We start from the raw sequence: 26,298 nt of genomic DNA, 5'->3' as shown, positions 1-26,298 counted from the left end.
ATCCGTTAAGTAGTTGCTGAGAAAATCAAAAAATAAAAGTTTTGATATCTAGAGGGGCGGTGGATCCGCGGACCCTCCCGTCCACGAGCTTCATTTTAATTGGCTGCCAACACTCCAAACAAGGAAGTGTTGGCAGCCATCAAACCGAGTCACAAGAAAAGCGAAAAACAAATACAAAAAACAAGAAAAGGGGGCAGGGTAGAAACACCCTGACCCCCTAGGCCTGCTAAGGGGGTCCCACAAGGACCCCCAGGGCCCAAAAAAGCATTTTGTTTAAAAATAAAGCAGCCGAATTTGCGCTGGGTGCGTGAATGCGGGTGAGAAAAAAAAAAGCCCCTGGGTGGGCCAGGTCCCGGGGGCATGGAAAAAATGTGTGGGGGGCCCCAATCCCCCCCCCCCCACACTGCCCTGGGGACTGCCACCTCGCCGGGGCTTGATTAAAAGAGTTGCAGGGGGCACGCAGCCCCACTGCAGCCCCGGGGACCGCCTTTCCCCGGGGCTAATTTTTAAGTGTGTGGGGGGCCTCCAAGGCCCCCCAAGCCCTGGGGACCTCCACCCCAGGGGCTTCTTTTAATTATTTGCGGGGGGCACACAGCCCCCCCTGCTGCCCCGGGGAACGCCACCCCCAGGGCTTTTGTATAAAATAATCATTAAACCTGTGTGGGGTCTCAAGCCCCACCACACACCCCGGGGACCGCCACCTCCCAGGGGCACTAAGATGTAAATGTGGGGGTCCATTACGGACCCCTAAGCCCTGGGGACCACCACCTCCCCGGAGCTTCACTGATGTTAGGATGGGGGTGCGCAGCCCCCCTCTTGGAGCCCTTCATGGCCCTGGGGACCGCCATCCCCCAGGGCCAGCTCCTGCAGTGTTCCGGGGTGCCCACCCCCGGGACACTGCTGTTTGCTATGGCAGGACGGGAGCCGTGCGGCTCCCGCCCTGTCAAACCAAACTGTGGTGTGGATTTTGTGAGCGAGAGCAGGTTTCCTGCTCTCACTTACAAAATTCAGACCACATCGCTTTTCCACAAGGGGAGGTGCATGTTAGCAGCTTCCCATGTGGAAAAGCAATGCTGGCTCCCTCAGGACGCGGGGAGCCGTCAGGGACCGTGGGGGCATTGGGGCTACTCTCACGGTCCCCAATGAAGAGGCCTGGCCCCGGGGGATGGGGCCCCCGGGGCCAGAAGTGGCCCGGGATGGGGAACACGCGGCCCCCCTCCCCTGTGTATAAAATTGGAAGAAAAAAAAACAGAGAGGCCAGGCCCCGGAGGATGGGGTCCCTGGAGCCATATTTGGCCTGAGGAGGTGGGTCACGTGGCCCCCCTCCCAAAAAAAACATAAAAAAGGATGGCCAGGCCCCGGGGGATGGGGTCCCCAGGGCCAGAAGTGGCCCAGGACGGTGCCCACGCGGCCCCCTCCCCAAATAAATAATTAATAAATAAAGGCCGGCCCCGGGGAACCGGGTCCCCTGGTACAATAGAGGCCTCATGAGGGGGGGCCTTGCAGGCCCCCTTTCTATAAAAAAATATATGTGGCCTTGCCCCAGGGGATGGGGTCCCCGGGGCCAGAATTGACCACGGGAGTGGGGCCCACGTGGCCCCCCTCCCATTTACATTTACTCAGCAAACGCGCCCTCTGGCGCGTTGTAAGTTGGAGAATTAATTCCCCTTGAATACTGAGGGTCCCTGGGGGCCAACTAGCCCACCAGGAACATCCAGTATGCGCCAGGGAGCTGCTTTGCAGAGAGGTGTTCAGAGGCCACGCCCCTTTTTACACCTCTGCAACACAGCTCTGTAGCGCTTACTGGAGGTACCTGGTGGGCTAGTTGGCCTTCAGGGACCCTCAGGACTCAAGGGGAATTAATCCCCCAATTTACAACGCGCCAGGGGGCGCATTTGCACAGTGGTGTAGGGTGGGGGTGGGGCCAGACATAGCAAGTTTGCCAATGCACCCCCTGTCACATTGTAAATTGGGGAATTAAGTCCCCTTCAATCCTGAGGGTCCCTGGGAGCAAACTAGCCCACCAGGTACCTCAAGTATGTGCCAGGGAGCTGCATTGCAGAGAGGTGTTCAGAGGCCACGCCCCTTTTTACACCTCTCTGCAACGCAGCTTTGTGGTGCTTACTGGAGGTACCTGGTGGGCTAGTTGGCCCTCAGGGACCCTCAGGATTCAAGGGGAATTAATTCCCCAATTTACAACGTGCTAGGGGGCGTGTTTGCACAGTGGTGCAGGGAGGGGGCGGGGCCAGACATAGCAAGTCTGCAAACGCACCCCCTAGCACATTGCAAATTGGGGGATTAAGTCCCCTTCAATCCTGAGGGTCCCTGGGGGCAAACTAGCCCACCAGGTACCTCCAGTATGCGCCAGGGAGCTGCTTTGCAGAGAGGTGTTCAGAGGCCATGCCCCTTTTTACACCTCTCTTGTGCTTGTGAAGGCAGTGGGTGGGGCCTGATGGGACATGTGTGTACTTATGCTATCACTCCACCAAAACCCAAGCACTTATAAATTCACCATGCACTCTCCTGGCAGCACTCTAATCATCCAGTCACTACCCATGCACTCATGCAATGACCCATGCACTAACTCATGCACTGCTACAATACCCTGAGCAGTACCCATGCAGTCCAGCCATTGCCCTGTCACTACCCATGCACTCCTCCAATCACCTAGCGAGCACCATGTACTTATCCAATCACTCCGCCAAAACCCAGGCACTTATAAATTCACCATGCACTCTCCTTGCAGTACTCTAATCTTCCAGTCAGTACTCGTGTATTCATGGAGTGACCCAGGCACTAACACATGCACTGCTACAATCCCCTGTGCACTACCCATGCAGACCTCTAACCACCTACACAGTACTGATTCACTCCTCCAATTACCAAGGTTGTACCCATGCACTTCAGAAATCCCTATGTCACTACCCAATAACCCATCCAGCATCTTGTACTTATATAATCAATCCGCCAAAACCCAAGCAGTTATAAAATCACCATGCACTGTCCTTGCAGCACTCTAATTCACTACGCATGTACTCATACAATGACCCAGGCACTAACTCATGGCAAATACATAGGAGGTCATGCTCATTACAGGGGTTCCCCAATGCAAAGTGTTCCCTAGTGTATGTAGGTGTTTTCACTGTATTCTAAGTGTCTTTTAGCATAGCACTTGCTCCGGTCCTGGTTAGTCAGAGTCAGTTACCACCAGTACCCGTCACTAAAAGGTTGGGGGCACAGGAGGACTTTCTGCTCCTCTGTTGGTTCTTTCTGCACATCTCTTGCTACTTCCTGCACTTTTCTTCGTCTTTCTGGACTTCTGTTACCTTTTTCTGCATTTGTCTTGCTTCTTGCTGCGCTTTTCTTCATCTTTCTTCACGTGTCCTAACTTTGTAGGCATAGTTAGAAATTAGCATTTAAAAAAACATTGAAAATCACTGAAAAAACCATAGGTTTCAGGAACGTTATAGTTAGTAGGACATTTCACTCGTACAAAACCATAGAAATTCCGGTGTTATAGTTAGTTGAGTTAACTATAACTCTCGCCCCGCAATGCACTGCTGATGAAGTCACATGTTACATCATTCATGACATGGTCAGTAACATCACTGATGACATCACTGTTGACATCTCTTTTAAATATATATTTCTCTAAGGTACGTAGTTAAGAATATTAGATCTATACCTCCCGCTCTGAACTTACCTTCTCATATTTTTGTTTTCATTAGGACAGACGATATTCTGGACTCAATAGTCCATGCTACAGCAACTGACAGACGCAGGCTCATCATAGCTTATCTGGCACCTGACATCACCTATACTGGATGGACTCAGGTCTCGCACAGTGAAGTACTGGGTATTTTAAGCCCAGCGGTGCAGGGGAACACACCCTATGACTTCGGGGTTCTTCCTGTTTCAGACCTACAGAAACCTACAGAGTCTTCTGGGTGAAGTCAAAGATCAGTTTATTGGCTGCAGACCAATTACAGGCGTCCTAGAAGTACAACAGCGTGTATGTTCTCAGGAGACTGCTGAAAATCACAGAAACGGGCTTCTCCTTAAATACAGAATTTCCTGCCTCAGGCATACATTCTTTAGTTTATGATATGGCCATTACACGTATACATTACAAAACGAAAAGGCAGAGTCATGATGACCATCCTACATTCCAGTTAAGCCAGCCCGCAATTATTTACACAGCAAAGCTCAGATCCCACATCAGATATCGATAGGCCCCAATAAACATGAGCATCTCCTGTTTTGGGAAACAAGCCATAAAGCAGGAACAGTCAGATGTGAAAGAGATTAGCTGGGGGCTTGTGTAGGATGAAAAGACTTTATGGTGTGTCAAGCCCTGATGCTAATCACAGGTGGCCAGAGGACGGGTAACTCGTGAGACCAGTTTGACCTGGGGCAGCGGAGCCGAGCTGCCCAGGTCACAGAAAAGTCAAGGAAAGGCACATGTGCTCAAAAAGGCCCGTTTTTCGCTTCATGCTATATAGCCTATGTGAGGGCAACCATAAGATGGCCACCGATACAAAATGGAACCCACGTAGTCATGTAAAATAGCATATAAACAGTGCATTCATAGCTAAAACGTTACACAAAACACTTGTACATACCGCATTAACCATTTGCGGTTCACCAATACCGGGATAGACAGGGGTAGGGCCCTGCCTCCTACGCGGTCCCAAATTCTAAAGTACGACAGACCCTCCTTTTGCCCTTACATAGGCAATAACTACACTCATTTCAATCCGAGTCTAGGTCAATATTCACAAAGTCATGGAGATGTTGCTGTAGCATCATCCTATTACTTAGCTCGTCCCTCGATACAGGTTTCCTTACACATAATGTAGCACAGAGGCCACATATCGCAGGAGCACACTGTATGCACAGACAGAACAGGAAAAGGATGGCTAAGATCATTCCAATGACCATCAGAACTTTCCAACCCCAGGCAGATATCAGTTCCCAGAACCACCCCACCAGTGACCAATCTCCTTTATCCACGTGTATGGACTCAGATATTTTATGCAGTTTGGAGATGGCTTGATAAACTGTTGGAGCGTTGTCTGGTATGAAAATGCAACAACTGGATTGGATAACCTTACATACCCCACCACGGTCTGCAAGTATGACGTCTAGAACCATGCGGTTCTGCAAAGTCATGAGGCGATCCGCTTGGAGCTCAGCTGTCAAATTGCCAAGGGCACCAGCCGTAACATTAACAGTGGATTCAACCACACGAGTCAGCTGTCTCTGGTTCCTACTATTAACCATAGGTCCCCAAAACGGCAGGAAACCCAAAAAGAAATCTCCCGCTTCCTGACCGGCAGTATCTTCCTTACTAATCACGCCTCTCACAACTCTGGTCTTGTGATAGTCAGAGGCGGCAGTAAATGTTGGCGGTAGCAGATTTGCAATATAACATGTGCCCGAGAAATCAGGGGGCAACCATGTATATGCTCGGTCCTTGCAGATAAAATATGTACCCTTGGCAGCCAAAAACGCAGGGGAAAACTGTGACGGAAAAGTGTACGTTTCAGTACAGTCACTTCTTCCCAGTTGAGCTCTAGGATTCTGACCATTACCTTGCAAACAGAACCGACCTATGTGGGGTACGACCCAGATTGGGGATGAGATTTTCCGCTGTCTTTCACCTAGACTAATACTATACCCCGTCGCGTTCCACCCTACATAAGCTCTCAACTCTTCTTTGGGAATGGATGAGTATGCATCGATATCTCTACTCATATCGGCAACTCCTTTCATTAAAGCTTTATTATTGGTGCTAGGTCTGATGGAACGCGGTTGTCGCGGGGAGTACGCATCTAGTGCATAGAGAAACATGGTCTGGAATGCCCATGACGATCCATTGTAACTATACGGCAGCACCAAATAGGGAATACCCTTATTAATGGTATGTGGCATCAAACCGCACACCCAACAATTTGTTGTATTCATGACTAGTTGGTGCTGGTGCAGGAGCTGAATAAACGAGTTATTCACAAATTCAGACCGTCTAGCTTGTTCATGTTCAGGCAGAGGGTGAAAAGAGTGTGAGGAGGTAGTAGGAGGAGGCATAGGCTGTACAGTGGGGGCAATGGGCTCTTGAGAGGAGAAGAATACAAATCCTACAGTAAACACTACCATACTACATAATACAAACAGGCATAAAAATACAAAACGTTTGGTTTTCATTATTTTACATATTCTTGCTTTAAAGTTCATTTCCTCAGTGAGTCTCTCCATCTTACAAAACTCCATCCTCTAATCGTGCCGCTCGCGGCGGGTGAGTATCTTCTGCTAAGGAGTACGCCTGTCAGTCCAGGGAACGCCCTAGACCAACCAGAACCGTCGACCTAACGTCTTCGGCCTGTACCCCAAAGTCTTGGCACCGCGACCCTGCGGCTGAACCCGGATGGTGGTTCGAAAAACAAAAATCAAGAAAGTCCTTCAGATGGGAGAGCTCTGGTTATCAAAGAATAAAAAGGTAAAAGAAAAAGAATATTTATTTGTCCATGGGCCTTGGCCTCAGATTGTAACGAAAACGGCCAGGCACTGTTTGATCTTGAAACAAAAGTTCAGGCTCTGTAGTGTCCAATCGAATTGACGGTGGCACAGCTTCTTGTAAAATATCGTCACTTTCCTGCGCTGAAGCTGTGCCTTTTATGCGTGCATCCCTGAACGGCACAAAACGAGGTACAGTGTCTGTTTCAGAGTCTGCGATACCCTCCTGGACCCACTGGTCATACGGCAGAGGCAAAGGGATCCTCTTCACGTGGGCGCCGTGGATCCAGTTTTTCTTCCCCTTCACTCGAACAGCTGATCTTGTCGACAGCAGCACGAGGTGAGGGCCAATCCAGCGGGGCTCCTCATTGGTTTTCCGCTGAAAGCTTTTCACCAAGACCCACGTGCCAGGGTCGATAGGGTGTCCTGGAGCCTCAGAAGCCGGAGGGAGAGTATCATGCACCTGTTGGTGTAAAACACGCAGTTTAACCGTCAAATCATATAAGTAATTAAGTAATACTGGATGCTCGATCTCACTGAATTTCGTCGGTCTTGGCACACCCCAAACATTGGCCGGGCGGCCAAAAACGACCTCGTAGGGACTAAGTCCCACCCGTGAATGCACGGTCATTCTAGTGGACAGGAGTGCTAAAGGCAGGGCGTCAGGCCATTTAAGACCTGAGCTCGCCTGGATTTTGGCCAGTTTAAGTTTTAGAGCGCCGTTGTAGCGCTCCACTAGTCCAGCTGATTGGGGGTGGTTTGCAGCGTGAAACTTCTGCCTTATACCTAGTCCCTCACACACATTCTTCATCACTTTAACCACAAACTCACTCCCATTATCACTCCACACCATTCTTGGCATTCCAAACCTAGGGAAAAATTCCTTCACAAGGGCTTTGGCTGTGGACAGAGCAGTGTTATCTTTTAGAGGTTAGGCCTCTATCCATTTTGAGAAAGCGCAAACAACCACCCATACATATTTCAGGTTGTTGCACCTTTCCATGTGGATAAAATCTAGCTGCAAAACTTCAAATGGATATGATGGAGGCGCAAAATGACCAGCTGGAGTTGGGGTTCCCCTACCAGGGTTGTATTTCAAGCATACCATACAATTCTTGACCACATTCTCTGCACACTTAGGAATTCCAGCATTCTGCCATACTGGAGCCAACAACTTACAGATTCCTTTCGTACTGATATGTGCCATTCCATGTGCCATAGTAACCACTGGAAGCACATATGCATCAGGTAACAACCATCGCCCGTGTTCTGACAAATCAATCCAACAACCATTCTCATCTAACTTACCCATACTTTCTCTCCACTTGCTTAACTCTTTCTCTGTGGCTTCAGCTTGAAGGGACTTTACACTTTATATTGTGTTTTCACACATTCCAACATCACCAACCCATCTGGCAGGGCCTGCAACATACATTCGAGTCTTCACATCTTTTGCTGTTTCTTTCGCGACTTCATCAGCAAACGCATTACCACGGCCAACATCATCAGTGATTTTCTTGTGCGCACTACATTTCATAATCGCAACTTGTAACGGTAGGGTCAGCGACTCAAGGAGATCATTCACCAACTTGCCATTCTGAATCTTAGCTCCATGCGAAGTCAGGAACCCACGTTCTTTCCACAATCGCCCAAAACTATGAGCCACGCCAAAGGCGTACTGGCTATCAGTGTATATGTTCACTTTCATTCCTTCAGACAACACGCATGCTCTCGTAAGAGCAATCAATTCTGCTGCTTGAGCCGAATTTTGTGGCACACGTGCAGTTTCAACAATCGTGTGCAAAGTCGTAATAGCATATGCAGCAGTCGTATCACCATTCGGAAGCTTGAAACACGAACCATCCACCCATAAAGTACCATCACACTCAGTCAGGGGAGTATCTTTGAGATCTACTCTCCCTTTCGTTTCTTCTTCTGTTCTGAACCAACAATCATGTTGCTCTATCTCATCTAGGTCTGCTGGAATTGGTAATAGTGTAGCTGGATTCAACGTGTTACATCTCTTTATGTGTATATGGTTTGCTAACAGTGTCAGCTCATAACCAGATAATCGCGCACTAGTTAAGTGCTGCGTCTTGGTCCTGTTTAACAATGTGTCCACAGCATGTGGAATCATAACCATCAATGTGTTATCCATTACTAGGCCAGCAGACTGTCGAATAGACATAGCTGCAGCGGCTGTGGCTCTCAGACAACTTGGCAATGCCCTCGCTACAGGGTCCAAGGTTGATGAAAAATACGCGCATGGACGCGGTCTGTCGCCAAAAGGCTGTGTTAACACTGATAATGCGCAACCATCTTTCTCATGAACATACAATGTAAAAGGCTTGCTGTAGTCAGGGGTACCCAACACAGGAGCTGAACACAATGCCTTACGCAATTCCCAAAAACTTTTCTGACACTCTTCAGACCATGGGATAGGATTCGGTGTATCTTTGCATGTTAATGCTAACAAAGGTTTTGCCAACAAGGAAAAATTAGGAATCCAATGCCTACAGTATGAAGTAATGCCCAAGAAAGCACGCACTTCTCTCTGTGTTCTTGGCACACTCAACTGTGCAATGGCTTGAATTCTCTCTGGGGTCAGTTTCCTTCCCTCCTTCGATAAGAGATGACCTAAGTAGGTCACTTCTTGTCGACAATATTGCAATTTTGAGAGAGACACTTTGTGATGAAAGGCAGACAAATGACGCAACAATGACAAGGTAGCGTTTTTGCAAATCTTTTCAGTATCCGCGGCGATCAGTAAATCGTCGACGTACTGAATGAGGATAGCGCCACTGGGTAAAACCAGTGCATCAAGCTGCGCTTTTAAAGCCTGACTGTATATTGATGGACTCTCACAGTAGCCCTGGGGAGCTCGTTTAAAGCGGAAGCTTCGACCTCCTAAACTGAAGCCAAAAATGTCTCTGCTCTCCTCTGCAATTGGGATGCTAAAGAAAGCATTCTTTAGATCGATCACTGAGAACCATGCAGCGGAGGCTGGAATCATAGTTAACAAGGCAGTTATAGAGGAGGAGCCTAGCGCGCAACCAAGATGGCCGCGTAGGTGCGAGGCTCCCGAGGACCTCCGCGACCTCCTACATATATCCTGACAATATCCTGTCCTAGATGAGGGGACTGTGTTGGTGAGCCCAGGCTGAGGTGGCACCCGCTTTCCGCTTCCAAATTGGACCTCGGACTCCGGCGGTAGCACCGATTGAGATTTCCGGCCTTCTCCACGCCGGACCCCGGATTGGAGTTGTGGGGTGATCCGGAGGCAAAGTCAACAACAGCGGCGGGCTGGGCGCGGCGGCTCGCGTACCCCGCACTTTCGCTTTTGCACCCTCCTAGCTGTCTCGGCGAGGTTGGGTCGCGGGGCACTGTGAGGTAGTGTGGCCCCGTTGGGGTGCCCTGCCGGCCCGCCGGCTGTGGCTTGCCCCGTGGCCCAGTGGTGACCCCCCCCCGGATCCCGTGAACCGGCTTGCCCGCCCTTTACGACGTGCCTGGCACGGCAGTGGGACTGGAACCATGTCCACAAAGCAAGATGGAGATCGGGCAAAGGTGAAATCGACCCGACGTGGCGCAGTCCACCAGTCTAACAGCATGGACCGCTATACCCTCCAGAAGGGATCTCCCGAGGTGCCGCGTAGGTCCCCTGAGGGCCCGACTGATGCTCCTGCTCTGCCCGCGGACCTGACCCTGCGAGACGTGATGGGCGCCATCGCTGAGATGAAGGCCTCGGTGGACCAGCGTTTTGATACACTGGCGCAGAAAATTGACTCGGTCCTTGTGGATGTTGGCCTGGTAAGGGCCGATTTATCCAAGACTAATGACCGGGTCGATTCGTTGGCCCACACCACATCGGGCCTCACGACGGATGTGGCAGCCCTCCAAAAGGAGGTGCGCCGGCTTGGCCAGGCGAGCGCGCTGATGGATCGTCGCCTGGAGGATTCTGAGGGTCGGGCCCGAAGGAACAATGTCCGTATTCTCGGGGTGCCTGAGGGACGGGAGGAGGCGGCGGCGGATCTATTCGTGGAGGACTTGATTCTCACCCACCTCCAGCCCCGGGGACTGAGTAAATTCTTCGCGGTGGAGCGGGCCCACAGGGTTCCCGGGGGAAGGCCCAAGGCCGGAGCCCCCCCGAGGCCTCTCATCGCCCGGATTTTCAACTTTCGGGACAGGGACGCTATCCTGCAATCCTCCAGACTACAGGGGCCGGTCAGACTCGACAATATGGACATACATTTTTATCCTGACTTCACCCCAGCGGTCCAAAAGCAGAGACTAAGCTTTCTGGGAGTCAAACGTCGTCTACGGGACCTAAATCTCAAGTATGCTATGCTTTTCCTGGCTAAGCTGCGGGTGGAGTTGGATGGCCGTACGCACTTCTTTGATCGTCCCGAAGCAGCCGGGGACTGGTTAGATACCTTGCCTGGGGATCGGGATCGAGGGGGTGGGGGGGAGCGGTGGGGGGAGAAGGCCCGCCGGATCAGGACTGAGGGACTAATATTATGCCTCGCTCTGGACAAAATTGACGTCACTTTTGACTGTTCGCCTGTTCGAGTAAGTCTCCTCCTGTGGAGGTCGTGTGGGGTCTCTTGGGGGTTCTCCCTCCTCCTCTGGGGGTTTAGTTAGTTTTACCATCTATGGGGCGACAGGCACACTGCACTTTGGGGGGGCTGTTTGGGCTCATGCAGGGGTGCAGGGAGGGGGGAGTTCTGTTGGGGGGGGGAGTTGGGGTGGGGTGTTGTTGTTCGTTTTTACCACAAGGCAAACCCTTTTCTGTATTGTTTTTAAGGTGCTCTCCGGGGGACGATTGATGGCTCCTGTGTGTGATGGGGGGTAGGGAGTTGACTTTGTTGTCTTGGAACGTTAATGGACTGGGGGATAGGATCAAACGAGGTGTGGTCCTGCAGTATTTGAAACGAATCTCACCCGATGTAGTCTTCCTGCAGGAGACACGCCTTATTGGAAACTCTTTTTGTGCTATGAATCGGCGTGGCTATCGTTTGGTGGCCCACTCGGGCTTCACATCGGGCTCACGGGGTGTGGGCATTATGGTGAAGAACTCGCTCCCGTTGGAAATTGATGAGGTGCGCCATGATGATAGGGGGCGCTATGCTGTTTTAGTGGGGAGAATGGAAGGCAAAGTAGTGGTTTTTGTATCGGTATACGTCCCACCGGGGTTACAGGCGACCACTTTTGCAGACTTGGGGCGCCTCCTCCTGGGCCTTCCGGGGGGACTCCTAGTGGTTGGGGGGGACTTCAATGCGGTGGTTTCTGGGACTCTGGATCGACACCCCCCTAGGGACCTCCCCCGGGCCCAGGCGTGGCTATCTGGCCTCTTGGATACACTGGGATTGGTGGACTGCTGGCGCTTAAAACATCCCACGCAGCAGCAGTACACTTTCCACTCGGGGGCACATGGTAGCCTCTCACGGCTTGATCATGTCCTTGTCCCGGCGGCCTATGCTGGGAGTGTGGGGGAGGTGCGCCATCTGGCGCGGGGTATCTCAGATCATTCCCCGCTCCTGTTCCATTTTGATGTCCTTCCGAGGGGTGAGGGCAGGGTAGTTCCCATCAATGCCTGGTACCTGCGCGACCCCACCATTCGCGCTGCTGTGATTAAATCCCTGCAGCGATACTTTGAGGAGAATGTGGGGTCCGTCCCTTCGGCTATCTCCTTGTGGGAAGCCTTCAAGACAGTTCTCAGAGGAGAGGCCCTGTCCCTCATTTCCCATGCCCGGAGGCGCGAGCGGGAGGAGGTTACCCGGGTGGAGGCCGAAATTGCTGAATTGGAGGGTGATTTAGAGGGCGGAGTGACGGATGCTGCACTGCATGTCCTACAACTTAAGCAGGCGGCCTACAGGGCCCTCGTCACGGAGGCGGCCAGGGGCCTCAGTAGGGAGCAGCAGGGGCGACTGTATGATGTGGGTGATAAGGCGGGCAAACTGATAGCGTGGTTGGATAAAAAGGAGAGAGTGAATCGTGTGGTCCCGCTGATTGAGAGGACGGATGGTGTGAGTGTCACCGAGCCAGAAGAAATTGTCTCCTGTTTCGCGGATTATTTCCGCGAGGTGTATTCTCCGGTCTCTCCTTGCTCGGAGGAGGACTCCCATTCCCTGCTTAGGGATATCGCGCTGCCCTCCCTCTCGGAGGAGGACAGGGTGTCGCTGGATGCCGCTCCTACATCCGACGAAATTGCCCTCGCCATACGTTCGGTTGCCTCTGGCAAGGCCATGGGCCCAAATGGCATCCCTATCGAGTTATATAAGTTGCGACCAGATGTACTGGCGCCCCACCTCCGTGCGATGTTCCTGGCGGCCCACTCGCTGGGCTCCCTCCCGCCGGACCAGCGTCTGGCTACTATCGTGGTGATCCACAAGGAGGGGAGGCCTCGGGACCGGGTCACATCCTATCGGCCTATCTCGCTTTTAAATGCGGAGCCCAAAATTCTCGCCAAGGTGCTGGCCAATCGGCTGGTCGGCGTGGTGGGCGACCTGGTTCACCAAGACCAGTCCGGCTTTATCCCCCATCGCAATACAGCCCTTAATCTGCGGCGCTTGCACGGGGTGCTCGCACGTGTCCCATTCGTGCGGGAGCCGGCCATTTTGGCGTCCTTAGACGCCACTATGGCGTTTGACACGCTTGAGTGGCCATACATTTGGGCGATGCTGGCGAAGTTTGGATTCGGCCCGGGCTTCATCAGTTGGGTCAAATTGTTGTATTCGGGCCCATTGGCGCAGGTGGTGGTGAATGGAAGAGTTTCGGCCCCATTCGAGCTGGGCCGGGGCACGCGACAGGGCTGCCCCTTGTCGCCGCTCCTGTTCGCGCTGGCCTTGGAGCCCCTGGCGGAGTGGCTGCGGTGGCACCCCTCCATCCGTGGACTCCGTTGGACCCCCGAATATGAGGACCGTGTGTCCCTATACGCTGACGACATCCTTTTGTACTTAGCCTCCCCACGTAAGTCACTCATAGTCCTGGTTGATGTTTTACGTTCATTCGGCCGGAACTCAGGCCTTGTCATCAACTGGGCTAAATCTTGCGTGTATGTGCTCTCTGGGGAGGCTCCTGTCCTTCCGCGGGGTTGTCCATTTCAGATTGCCTCTCAGGGGTTTCGATACCTGGGTGTCTACATTACTCTGGACCCAGAGGCTCGCTACGAGCGGAACTTGCTTCCCCCTCTCCAGCGCTTGAAGGAGGACGTCGTGCGCTGGCGGCACCTGCCGCTTTCGCCGCTCGGCCGGGCGGCGTTGTTTAAGATGATGTCGTTGCCACGTTTCTTATACGCTCTCCAGAACACTATGGACCCAGTCCCGGCGCGCTACTTCAGTGAGGTGGAGAGTTTACAGCGCCGCCTGTTCTGGGACGGGAGGCCGCGCATTGCCCTGGCGAAGTTGACGCTCCCATGGTATGACGGGGGGATTGCCCTCCCGGACATTAAACGGTATTACTGGGCCTCCCAGCTAGCTGCAATTAACCATGGCCTCTATGGGCCCGCCTTGAACCCGGCGTTTGAGATGGACAAGATGCTACTGCCCGGTGGCGACTACAATCGAGCGCTCTACTCTGGTGCGCCCGACGCTCGCTTGACGGGACCTACGCGTGTCATGGTCAGAGTATGGCATGCGGCTAATGCAGCTATGGGGTGGAAGGACCGTTTGACCCGGGCGTCACCGCTGTATGCGTCTGAGAAGTTGGGCTCTCTCTGGACCTCGAAGGGCTTCGCGAAATGGGACATGATAGGCATCAGTAAAGTGGGGGATCTCTGGTCGAGGGGAGGATTTAAAACATTCGAGATGCTGCAGACGGAGTTTCAGTTGCAGGGCAGTGAATACTTTCGATACCTGCAGATCCGTCATGCACTGGGCTCCGTCTTCCCAGACGTCGCCTCCATCCCGGAGTCTTCCCCCCTGGAGGATAGAGTGCTAGATGGCCACGTCCCAGACAGCACGATCTCCCTTATTTATAAAAAACTGATTAATGATCGATCAGGCTTGCTGATTGGCCTTCGCGAGGCTTGGGTCGCCGACGGTCTGGAATTGGACGATGAGGACTGGACCTCCGCGGTGGCCTCTCCGAAGGAGGTGGCTATACCGGCTCGCCTCCGCTTCGTCCAGCTTAAGATACTCCACCGGGTCTACATGACGGGGCCAAGGCTTCAGCGTATGGGCTATACTGAGGATGGATTGTGTAAGCGTGGTTGTGGTGCCGTGGCGACCTTCCTGCATATCTTATGGGAATGCCCGAAGGTGGAGCGATTCTGGCGCGGTGTGCACGGGGTCCTGCGAGTGGTTACGCGTGTTGCGCTGCTGCCGGAAGCGAGGAGATGCCTGTTGAATGTGTGGGAACCAACTGACTACTCGGCTCCACAAACGTGGTGGGTGACTCTGGGATATATGATTGCTAAGCGTGACATTGCGCAGCTGTGGGGATCCCAGAACCCCCCGACGGTGTCGGCCTGGAAAGAGCACATGGACTGGTGCATGTTTCGAGAAAAGGTGGTGTATGTGGCGAGGGGTAAGCCTGGGACATGGGTGAAAGTGTGGGGCCCCTGGAACGCCTACAGTGGGAGTATTTGCGTGCCACCATTGCTGCCTGCTGCCTCACCAGCCCCGTCCCCTTAGCTGACCCCTTCCCCTAGCCCCGGGCACAGGGTTCCCCCAGTCCTCGCTCTGTTTCCCTTCCCCTCCTTGGAATCCTCTGATAGTTGGGGTTCCCCATTGGGGAGCACGTGCTGCTACTTTCGACTGTAGGGTAGCCTTGTGGGTGTTGTTTTTTTTTTTTTTTTTTTTTTTGTTTGTATAAAATGAAACCGCACTGTGACGTATTATGGCCGTGGCCCATGATGTTGATGACTCCTGCTTATGCTCCTTTGTAACGCCAAGTGTTCTATGAACGTATGCCATATGTTTCTGCCATTCCTAGCGGCCGGCCGGAAGGTTGTGGGCCCATATTTGTATATTCTTGAGATTTGTAATAAACGGTTTAAAAAAAAAAAAAAAAAAAAAAAACAAGGCAGTTATATCAGGGACAACTGGAAACTGTGGTACAACAATCTTATTAACCTCTCTAAGATCAATCACAAATCTGTAAACAGGTGGCTGTGAAGGGTCCGTTCGTTTTAAGACAGGTAAAACAGGACTATTGCAAACGTTGCCTCTTGTCTCTTCAATCACACCCTTCTTGATCAAATCGCTGACAATTTCTAACAACGCTTTCTGACCTTCATTGGAGATCTTATACTGGGGAATGCGTGGCAATCTGACATTGGCTTTTAGAGTGGCCACATATGGCGGTATTTCCAAAAGACCCACATCATTGGGACCAGTGGCCCAAAGGACATCCGGAAGGGATGACAATTCAGGTGGCATTGCATTTTTAGACAAATACATTGGGGAAATCACTTTCTTGCCTAATGTAAGTTGTACTCCTGAGGGAGAACAATATAGCGTCGCATGCAATCTTTTTAGCAAATCTAAGCCTAACAAATTTTCACCACAACCTGTCGTTAGGATGAGGGGTGCTTTTAGCTCACAAGGTCCAACAGAAAGTGATATAGGACTAGAAATCGGGTTCCTAACTGGGGCGCCAGAAAAACCTACTGAGACATTTATTTCGCCAGACAAAGGCGCGCCAGGGAGTTTTGAATGCATGATTGAACTCTTTGCAGCACCAGTATCCAGCAGAAAGGGCTCCGTTACATTTGCTGTAGTTACTTTAACATAAGGTCCGCTCTGATCCACTGGCACTGAAACAACTCCCTCTCTCTGTCTATGGCTGTCCTAGTAATTATCATCTTCTACATTGTCGTCTTCTGCATAATAATCATTATTGTAGTACTGAGCTGTATTACCAGTCGCGTTGGCTTGCTGATCAAAGCTATTTATGGTATTTTGAGGCGGAAGAGGATGCGCGTTCTGGGGAGCATTTCCACGCCCTCTGCCTCTAGGAGCTTGTTGACCACCTCTACCTCTTGCGCCATACGCATTACTGTTATGCTGCATTAATTTAGGGCAACTATATTTAAAATGACCTTCCTCTTTGCAATATGAACATTCGTTGGGACCTACAGGGATTCGTGGTTGATAATACCCATTCATTTGCTGACTATTCTGAAACTGTTGGGGTTGCTGATAGATACCTTGTGTTTGCCTATAATTACTCTGTCCTCCACGTGGTGTATAAGCCTGCTTCAAGAGGACCTTTATTTTTAGTTCTTATGTTTTCTTATCTGTTCTATCCTTCTCATCTTTGTCTCTATTCTCATAATACTGTGCAGTAGCCAGTATTTGCGCTGAAGAGGAAACAGCCCAAGAACTTTCTGAGTCTTTTAATTTCTTACACAACTCGGGAAGTAGATTCTGCACAAATTTATCAACGAATAACCGTTGGCCACCTTCAGTGCTCATGTCTTGGCCACTGTGGTCGATAAACGTTTCTTCAAACCTGGTGAAGAAATCAGACACTGTCTCATCTTTCTTCTGCTTACATGCGGATAGTTTATCCCAATTTACGCGCATCGCAGGCATTATAGTTTTCATGTAGGTAATAATTCTACCAGGGAGCTCTGCTACCAAAGGCTCAGGTTTTGCACCACCAACTTGTCTAGCGTCTGCAGCAACGATATTAGCCCATGTATCACCCAATTCTGCAGCGTGATCTACATTACGAATGGATCCCCATAAAGGCTGTGGAACCACATTCCCAAACAGCATATCTATGTCGGCCAAATTCATGACACACGACTCTGCAGTTTGGGATAACTCCTTATAATAACCGGTAGGGTTTTTACGGGGGTCAGGCAATGTCTGTTTAAGCGCTATTACTTCAGATCGTTTCCAAGGGACATGCACCCAAACACGCTGAAAATGTGCTGGGACAGCTGGATTAGCATTCGGATCAGCAGGTCTCCAAACTGGGGGAACCTCACGCATCGGATATTGGCGCGCTTTTACCTCCTTCCCTACAGGGAAATCCTGGTCAAACAATGATTGCTGACAATCGCCATTTCTGAGGGACAGTAAAGTCGCAACTGCTTTATCTACATTGGGGCCCACAATTACACCTGTTTCGAAATCAAATCGCACTCGACACAATTCCTGTGGGTTTGGGTTTGCACCCTTATCCTCCAATTCCTCACAGAGGAATTCACACATTTTATCAAAGACATACCTCTGTTTTGGGGCATCCCATTGGTGAAAAACGTTAACAACCGATTGCACATCATAGAGTGAAGGGAAACCAATCCACCTACGCGCCAGATGATCTAACACCTCTTTCTCTTCGGGACCAGGTAGCTGACTGAGCAATTGCTTACGTTGTAAACCTGGAGTCGCACTAGATGACCCAAAGAGAGGCGACATTAAACTAGTAACTACATTAGCCAGTCGTTGTCGTGCTGAAGGAGAGGTTGAGGCGAAAACGGGGGGATAAACAGAGGGAAGAAAAACAGATTCAGATACAGGTACCGGGGTAGTGTAAGAAGGAGCGCCAGGGGAAACCGCTGGCGTGTTAGACAAAGTCGCAGGAAGCGCGGGGGTAACAGGTAACAAAACCGGCGGCCCTTGAGAGGGCTGCACTGCAGGGATAGGAGCCAGCTGAAGAGGAGCTGGCGGCTGCGGGAAGGCTTGCGGCATATTTACTAGAGGCTGCGCATTTACAAGCTGTGGAGGTGCGGTGGCATTTTGCGCATATGGGGGTGGCGAACTTAACAAATGGGACATTAGGGAATCTTTCTCATCCTTTTTTGTCTCATCTTGCACAAGGGGTGACAAAACAGGGTAACATTTATCAATCCCTAGTTTGCGCTGTCTATGTAACTGTTCCTTCATTTGTTCCTCCTCATTATCTTTAAATTGCACAGCTGCCTGCATCACTGACATACCTCTCTCTCTCTTATCCCTTTTCGCTAGCTTAATTTCCTTCTGTTTGGCTTCCTTTCGCCATAGGCGGAAAGAATCAAACATCGCCGGCCGGGCTTTCTTTTTAAACAATTTAACTTCCAAATTATCTAAGATATCTGTAGCGAAACTACCATTTTGGGGCCATTTTAAAACACCGTCCTTTCTGGTGTATCGGATCCATATTTCATTATATGCAATGGGGCCCACGCCATGTTTTACATAAAGCTCATAAGTTGGAGTTCCAATTGGAGGAACCGGACATGAATCCTCTAACTGGAAATCCCTTCCACAACCCAAACAAAACAATCTACAAAATACACTAGAACCAGGCATCTTCGCTCACTAGTCTAGTTTCAAACGTCAAAGGATTATCGAATACGATAGTCTCGTGAATACACGAGTCCTCTGGCTTTGGGACTTGCAAGCACCAAATCAAAATGATCCCGAAGGATACCAAATTCAAACTGGGAGACGCTCCACTTATACTTAACTGAATATTGATGATCGATGGCGTCACCAGAAGACTCTCTCGATTGTTTCGCTCTACCAAAAATCGTCAAGGGTCCAAAACAGGGCGATTAATCAGGGCAGCAGTCCTTCGTAGCCGTCGGGACGCGGAGAACCTCGCAGAAAAGACTTTCGGACCACGTCGACATGCAGGGGTCGATGAAGTGGCGGCCTTCCTCCAGAATTTCCACACGAAGCTCCTCACGAACCTCTGGCTTGGACCGGTACCGCTGAAATCGCGCCGAGTTGGGCGCCAACTGAAGTACTGGGTATTTTAAGCCCAGCGGTGCAGGGGAACACACCCTATGACTTCGGGGTTCTTCCTGTTTCAGACCTACAGAAACACAGAGTCTTCTGGGTGAAGTCAAAGATCAGTTTATTGGCTGCAGACCAATTACAGGCGTCCTAGAAGTACAACAGCGTGTATGTTCTCAGGAGACTGCTGAAAATCACAGAAACTGGCTTCTCCTTAAATACAGAATTTCCTGCCTCAGGCATACATTCTTTAGTTTATGATATGGCCATTACACGTATACATTACAAAACGAAAAGGCAGAGTCATGATGACCATCCCACATTCCAGTTAAGCCAGCCCGCAATTATTTACACAGCAAAGCTCAGATCCCACATCAGATATCGATAGGCCCCAATAAACATGAGCATCTCCTGTTTTGGGAAACAAGCCATAAAGCAGGAACAGTCAGATGTGAAAGAGATTAGCTGGGGGCTTGTGTAGGATGAAAAGACTTTATGGTGTGTCAAGCCCTGATGCTAATCACAGGTGGCCAGAGGACGGGGAACTCGTGAGACCAGTTTGACCTGGGGCAGCGGAGCCGAGCTGCCCAGGTCACAGAAAAGTCAAGGAAAGGCACATGTGCTCAAAAAGGCCCGTTTTTCGCTTCATGCTATATAGCCTATGTGAGGGCAACCATAAGATGGCCACCGATACAAAATGGAACCCACGTAGTGATGTAAAATAGCGTATACACAATGCATTCATAGCTAAAACGTTACACAAAGCACTTGTACATACCGCATTAACCATTTGCGGTTCACCAATACCGGGATAGACAGGGGTAGGGCCCTGCCTCCTACGCGGTCCTAAATTCTAAAGTACGACAACAGTGAGAAGGTATTGAGAAATCTGTCTTTTTCTGTTCACTGATTACATAGGGGCAGATTTACAAGCACCTTGCGACATCTTTACGACACCGCTGCGTCACTTCTGTGACACAGCGGTGTCATAAACAATGCGCCTCTATGCAACATATTTACAACGTGACGCATCTAGGGAGATGCATCACGTTGTAAAGCCCTGCACTACATTATAACTGCGTCAGGTATAATATATACAGGGTGGACGTTCCGTGTCAAAGAAGCCCCGTAAAAGTGCTCAGTGAAATCTACAAGATTTCACTGAGTCACTTTTACAACCCCGCTGCGTCAAAACCTTACGCCTGCTTGTAGCAGCGTAAGGAGTGACGCAGCACAGCAAGTATAGGCCGCCCCTGAGCAGTGCTGGAGTTGCGACGCGCTTGCGTCACGACTCCAGCACTGGGTCACCCTTACACCCACAGATGCGTCACACGTCTGTATATCCTTGTGCCACATTGCGCTGCATTATAAATGCGGTGCATCCATGATGGCGCAAGTTTTTTTTTACGTCACGCAAAATACCTGGTGCATCCCTGCTAATATGCAAGGATGCGTCAGTTATTGTAAATCTGCCCCATGGTGTTTTGGGATCTATTCAGTGACAAATATTTCTACTGACTTCTCAGGCCAAATGTGACAATTTCCCTTCAGTGATAGCCGATGCCATGTTGCTTGAGCCAATTTACCATATGAACTATGAACTTTAACTGAGCAGGCTGCTTTGCTCCGATGTACTGAGCTTCACTCTTATACCTGGACATTCTAAGCTAGGATTTGTAAATGCCTAGCTCAGTATCTGGAAGTTGTTTTTCTTGTATCTTTCCTCAAGGTCTTTTGCATTCTTCTCATGAGAGAGCTGAGTTCAACTTGATGCTGTATGTGCGTAGTAAGCCCATGTAAGGGGGTTGAGGGGCTGGCATGAGATGTTCATTGCTGAGGGGAATCTCTTGATGCTCTCCATCATGATATCACACTTTGCATATTCTTGCTTAATGTGCTCAGACTTTAAGTAGCTATGTGAGTGGTGTCTTCTTGGAGAGACCTTTGATTCTCTGACAGAATGGCAGATTAAGGCATTGGTCTCCTCAGTCAGCAAAGTTTATCCTGCATAAAGTACTGTGGCTTATTCAGGAGGGTGACATTTCATCTTCCAAAACTACTGTAGGTGTACATGGTGTAAGTGTACTTAGTAAGTGAAATCTACAGAGGGTCTTTGCAGACTAGGTTACATCTACACTGTGAATTTAGTTATGCCGAGATTGTAAGAAATTAAGGGCAAGACGTATGATTTTTCAGGTTGCATAAAACATTCTCAATTTGGGGCCCATCTTTTTTCTGATCTGTCTTTTTGGGATCAGAAAATTATTTAGCGACTCAATCTCTGTACTAATGAACAGTTTGCATAATAAGTTATCAGAGAAGGTTGTCTTCTGGACCTACCTAATAATAATTAGGTTGGTTGCAATATGACTCACTCATATTGGTCAAAAGTCGAAAACACTGGGATGGTGGCCTATAAGGGTCATTAGACCACCATGTATATGACTGATATAAAATGAATTAAACTTTTTTTTAAATGCAGCCAGATTTCTTTAAAGGAAATGGGCTGTTTTAATGAGTCTTGTGTTTTTAAAATTTCAGTGAGGGGGCCCTTCCCATTGGTGAATAGGTTACCACACCACCTTAACTTGGGAGCCAGACTTTTCAATAGTTTGAGACCAGAATTCCAGTTACAATAGTCTGATATTTATGGTACTGATTCACAATTTGGGATTGATGTCCACAAGATGCCGCATCGAAGCTGCGCATTGGTGGATGTTCAGAAACCCATTTTAGGAAAAATGCCTATTTTGAAGTCACAAACACTAATTTTGTGAATTGGGTGCTTGCAACCGCGCAATAGGTTCACACCTGTGGCCCTCAAATATGAATCATTTGTAAACAGCTGCAAGTTATTATATAACTTTGGCTGAGCATAATCAGTTGGCCGCAGTCACAGCAGAAGTCTAAAGCCAAGCAACATGAGAGAAAAAGAGCCAAACAGTACAGAGGTACCTTACAGATAAGTTATACCAACTTTCACAAAGCCATTATCCTGGGGAAAAAACCATCATCCGTTTGCACATTTACTAATAAGGAAACCTCCATGAATTTGGGGAATTTTCTACAGAAGTGACTTATGTAAGTGACTAGAAAAGTCCTCAAGTGCTGCTTCTGTCAATCAGGATTTGGAATGTAGTGCCATAAATTTCACTTTTTGTTGTTATATGAAACAATTACAACCACAGAATATTTTGAGAAAAAGGAACATATTTTTTGTCCCATGACAAGTAATAAGAAGTAAGATAGCTGGAATTCTAACCATAAACAGTAGCTTGGTTGCTTAAAACATTACTGTTATTTTGCTAAACCATGGTTGTGCCACGCACACATTATTGGGTGCCCAGATAGTTGCTGTGCAGGTGTTACCTGAAAGTGACAAGGCCAGTGAACACCAAAGGGAAAAACAGCATACACAGGAGGACAGTGATGAAACCATTATCCACAGATAACTTCCCCCACCAGATCTTTGTCAGCAACATCTGTAAACAGAGAGAGAGAGTGAAAGAGCAAGAGAGATAGAGAAAGAAAGAGAGAGAGAGAGCTAGAGAAAGAGAGACACGGAGAGCTCCAAACTCATGGTGCCATGGTTGTAGCTTGAGATGAAATACATGGATGAGAGTTAGAATATATCAATAGCTCCCCCCAAGAAGCTGATTTATAGGCAATGTGTGGCGGAAAGTGCTGGGAGTAGATATGGCTGTATTAGGCTACTGCCAGGGAACCACCAAACTATCAGTCTGAAAGTAAGAAATGGAACGACAGTGCCTCAGTGCCAAGGCATTGAATAATTAGAAGGGCATTATATAGCCACAGTTTGACCAAACGATAACAATAAAAAGAAAGCAACAAAAAAAACAACAGCAGATATAAAGCCAGTCCATCATGCGTTGACAGCAATGTTGAGAGTAAAGTAGAAGGATTGATGATTTCAAGCGGGAGGGAACCATGAAGAGAATGAAAAGATATCAAAGATATATCTGGTAAAAAGGCATTTGACTGTACGCACCTGGACACCTCCATGGGACATGAAGTTTATTGCATGAGCCTTCACAGCCAGGCGTAAACAAGTGGTTTTACCCCACACAAAGGACACATGCGTCAGCAGCTTCTCAGACATCTCTGCATTTTGTTTGCAGCACTCTGACAGCATCCCTAAAATCACACATTTTTAAAAGAATTTTATTATTTTCAAAATAGAACATAAAACAGAAGTTGCAAGTGCACAGAACAAAAAGATAGACCAGCCAATACATATAATAAATTGGTTATAAATAATAATTTAGAATGTGATTTTAAATTGACAAGTTTGCATATACATCTAGTACATACAATAAATATAATCATGGTATTAAACATCCCTTTAGATAATTCCAGCTTTCAACCTGCAGTCAATAATAACTAATACCCCTACCTGCAATTGCCCCTTGTCAAGCTGCCAAATAAGAATGCCATAATGGCCAGTATTTCAATGTACACCACAGTAGTTCAAAGCCCACCTCTAAAATCATATTCGATGTGTTAATTAGTTGATTTGTCTGTGTGTGTGCGTTTGTGTGTGTGAATGTGCGTGTGTGCACTTGTGTGAGTGATGAATCATGTGAGCTTTGTGACAAAAATGACATTAAATACTTTACAAATCCTAGCTTAAAATGTAGTAACAAACAGGCCTGATTTGCTCCTTTTCACTGCATCCAGCATCCACATTTACAGCATTGCACTGCACAAGGGGGGAACACAGCAAAGGGCCATATCTACAAAGACTGGCCTGCTGCCTGGGTAATCCCATGAATTGGTGCTCAAATAAGAATGCGTTCATGATGCACACACTCACAACAGCAGCATTGGGCAGAGGTGACTGTGCACTGTCTAGCATAGGATCTGCACTGGCGGCACACCATACAGCACAATAGCCAAATTGTAGACCAACTCAGAAGGTTCTCACATTCTGGATGTGTGCTGTCCACTGCGGCACACATGTAACAATTGTGAGAAATAAACACATTCCCTCATGTTTGTACCTCCTTCAAGTTGGTGGTGGTTTTTGAGGCACCATATTGTCTGGCTACCTTAGATCAGGCTTTGTGTCAAAATCTATGAGTGTTTATGCTTATTTGCCCCAGTGATGCCCTCTGAACACAAAGTAGTTCTTGTGCTGTTAAAAGTGCACCTTACTGGTGCAAAACACCTTTTACTTTGAACATAAAACATCATGTGCTGGATGGTGTCACACTAGTGACAGAACAAAGGTTTAAAAAATTCCACCAATAAAGCTCAAAACATCTCAAATGTGCTCAAGATCAAATACTTTGTGTACCAAAATATTGAATATGTTGAACAAATAGTGGTTATAATATGCATACCTCCTTATACGATTTCTCAAGACATTATAACCTGCTTTTGAGCAAGGGAAAACCACCTGTTGTTCCTGATAGCCAAAACTCCTCATTTTGGTTTATATTTGTTTTCTTATTTGTGGTTTTCACTGCATATATATTAAAAAACTAGATTGGTTTTGCACTGACAGAATATATAAGTCAATTAACAATGTATTATGTAAAAATTACATTTTATTTATATAATTGATACTTTAAATGTGAATGTCCCCAAGAGATATCACAAAAAAGGTAGAAACTATACAATGCAGTAAATCGGTGTCTGATGCAATACTTAGTTACCAAAATATTAAGGTGATACCAGTGTAGGAAATATATTTTACAATTAACACACTTTCCTCAGCATTCATGCATACAGTCACAGTGAGCTATCACTACAACAAATGTGAAATGGTGTAGTGTCAGCTGATGATCTTTGAAAGCGGCGGGGCGTTCCCTCAAGGAGAAAAGTTGGAAGAAAATGTGGCCACTTACTGTAAATTAAAGCATCATTTCACATAAATATAAATTTTAAAAAACATAGGATCCGAAAGGGTACAAACAAATATTGAAGTACTTTCATGCCTGACGCTCCTAGGGATTAAGGTGACCTCCATATTTTTTCAAAATGTGCAGTGGGTGACTCTATATGTCAATCATGACTGTCATTATGCAAGCTTCAGACAAAAACAAAGTAAATCCTCAAACCAAGGGGATGGTGTCATGTGAACCTCATATCTGAAAAAAACTCTTATTGAAACCTAAAATACAATACCATTGACACTTATCCTGCAGTCAATCCAGATTCAGTCTGAAACACTTACACACATAAGCATGTATATGAGGTAATCGAATACTACACACAAGTTTTAAAAATATATTCGGCTTTATTTCTTATAATATAGTTAAAAACAATCATAAAAACACACACATAGTAGCAAAGACACATATAGATGGAGAATAAAAACCAAGGAGGATACTCCAAAGGCAACACAATTTGTCTTTTAATATATGCACCTCTACTTTTTATGTCACTCAGTGTCCACAATAGAATTACTAACATACTACAAAATGCTTTTCACTAATCTATGTGCAGAGGTATATAAACAGCAAAAACACAGTGGTAGGGACAAATTGCGCAGGGAAGTGACTATATCAATACAAATATCAAACTAGAACCCTTGCTGCAAAGTTGACAATACGACGACCACTAACGTCGTAATTGATGAACTAAGTTCACCTCATACAAAAACAAACATTGAAAACCGAGCAAAGTGGTTCTGAAGTAGAGCACGAATCAAAGTCCAGATACAGTTCAATAAAGAAGTCCTTTGTTTAGTGCAAATTGTTCATGTCTTGTCTTTATTCCGAAGTACAATCTTCACTGCATGCCATCAGGCCAAGCCAACACGTGTTTCGTCCTGACAATTATAAGTCATGGACTTCATCAGGGCTAGAGGCAAAAGAAATAACTAAATTGACAATCTGATTCCAAATGAATACTGAGATTCCATGTTAAGGTTTAAACATTAATGAATCACATTGATCTAAAAAAATGGTGAGAAAACCTCTTCGTTAATACTCCATAAATTAAATGAAACTAGTAAGTAAATAGAAAGGCAAAAGCAAAAAGTTTCCTTAGAGGTCACCGAAATATAAGTGAACAATACCTAGTATTCAGAAAGAAGGGGGAACCACACCGCGGAAAAGAAGAGTAAAGGAAAAGAACAAGTAAGATT

The 26,298-nt window shown here is 48.0% G+C and overlaps 1 protein-coding gene across 1 annotated transcript in view; it reads right to left on the bottom strand.

Annotated features, from left to right (window-relative positions):
• LOC146808456 (transient receptor potential cation channel subfamily M member 2-like) overlaps positions 1–26,298 on the bottom strand; it is a 694,250-nt gene that overhangs the window by 225,641 nt on the left and 442,311 nt on the right. The window contains exons 13-14 of the mRNA XM_085623563.1: positions 23,194–23,339; positions 22,554–22,666 (exon numbers count right to left, since the gene is read on the bottom strand). Of these exons, the coding sequence (XP_085479689.1) occupies positions 22,554–22,666; positions 23,194–23,339 (259 nt within the window). The remainder of the gene's footprint in view (positions 1–22,553; positions 22,667–23,193; positions 23,340–26,298) is intronic.

This window comes from Triturus cristatus, chromosome 8, assembly GCF_964204655.1.
Source record: "Triturus cristatus chromosome 8, aTriCri1.1, whole genome shotgun sequence".
NCBI lineage: Eukaryota > Metazoa > Chordata > Amphibia > Caudata > Salamandridae > Triturus > Triturus cristatus.
This window is presented reverse-complemented; position numbering and strand designations above follow the sequence as displayed.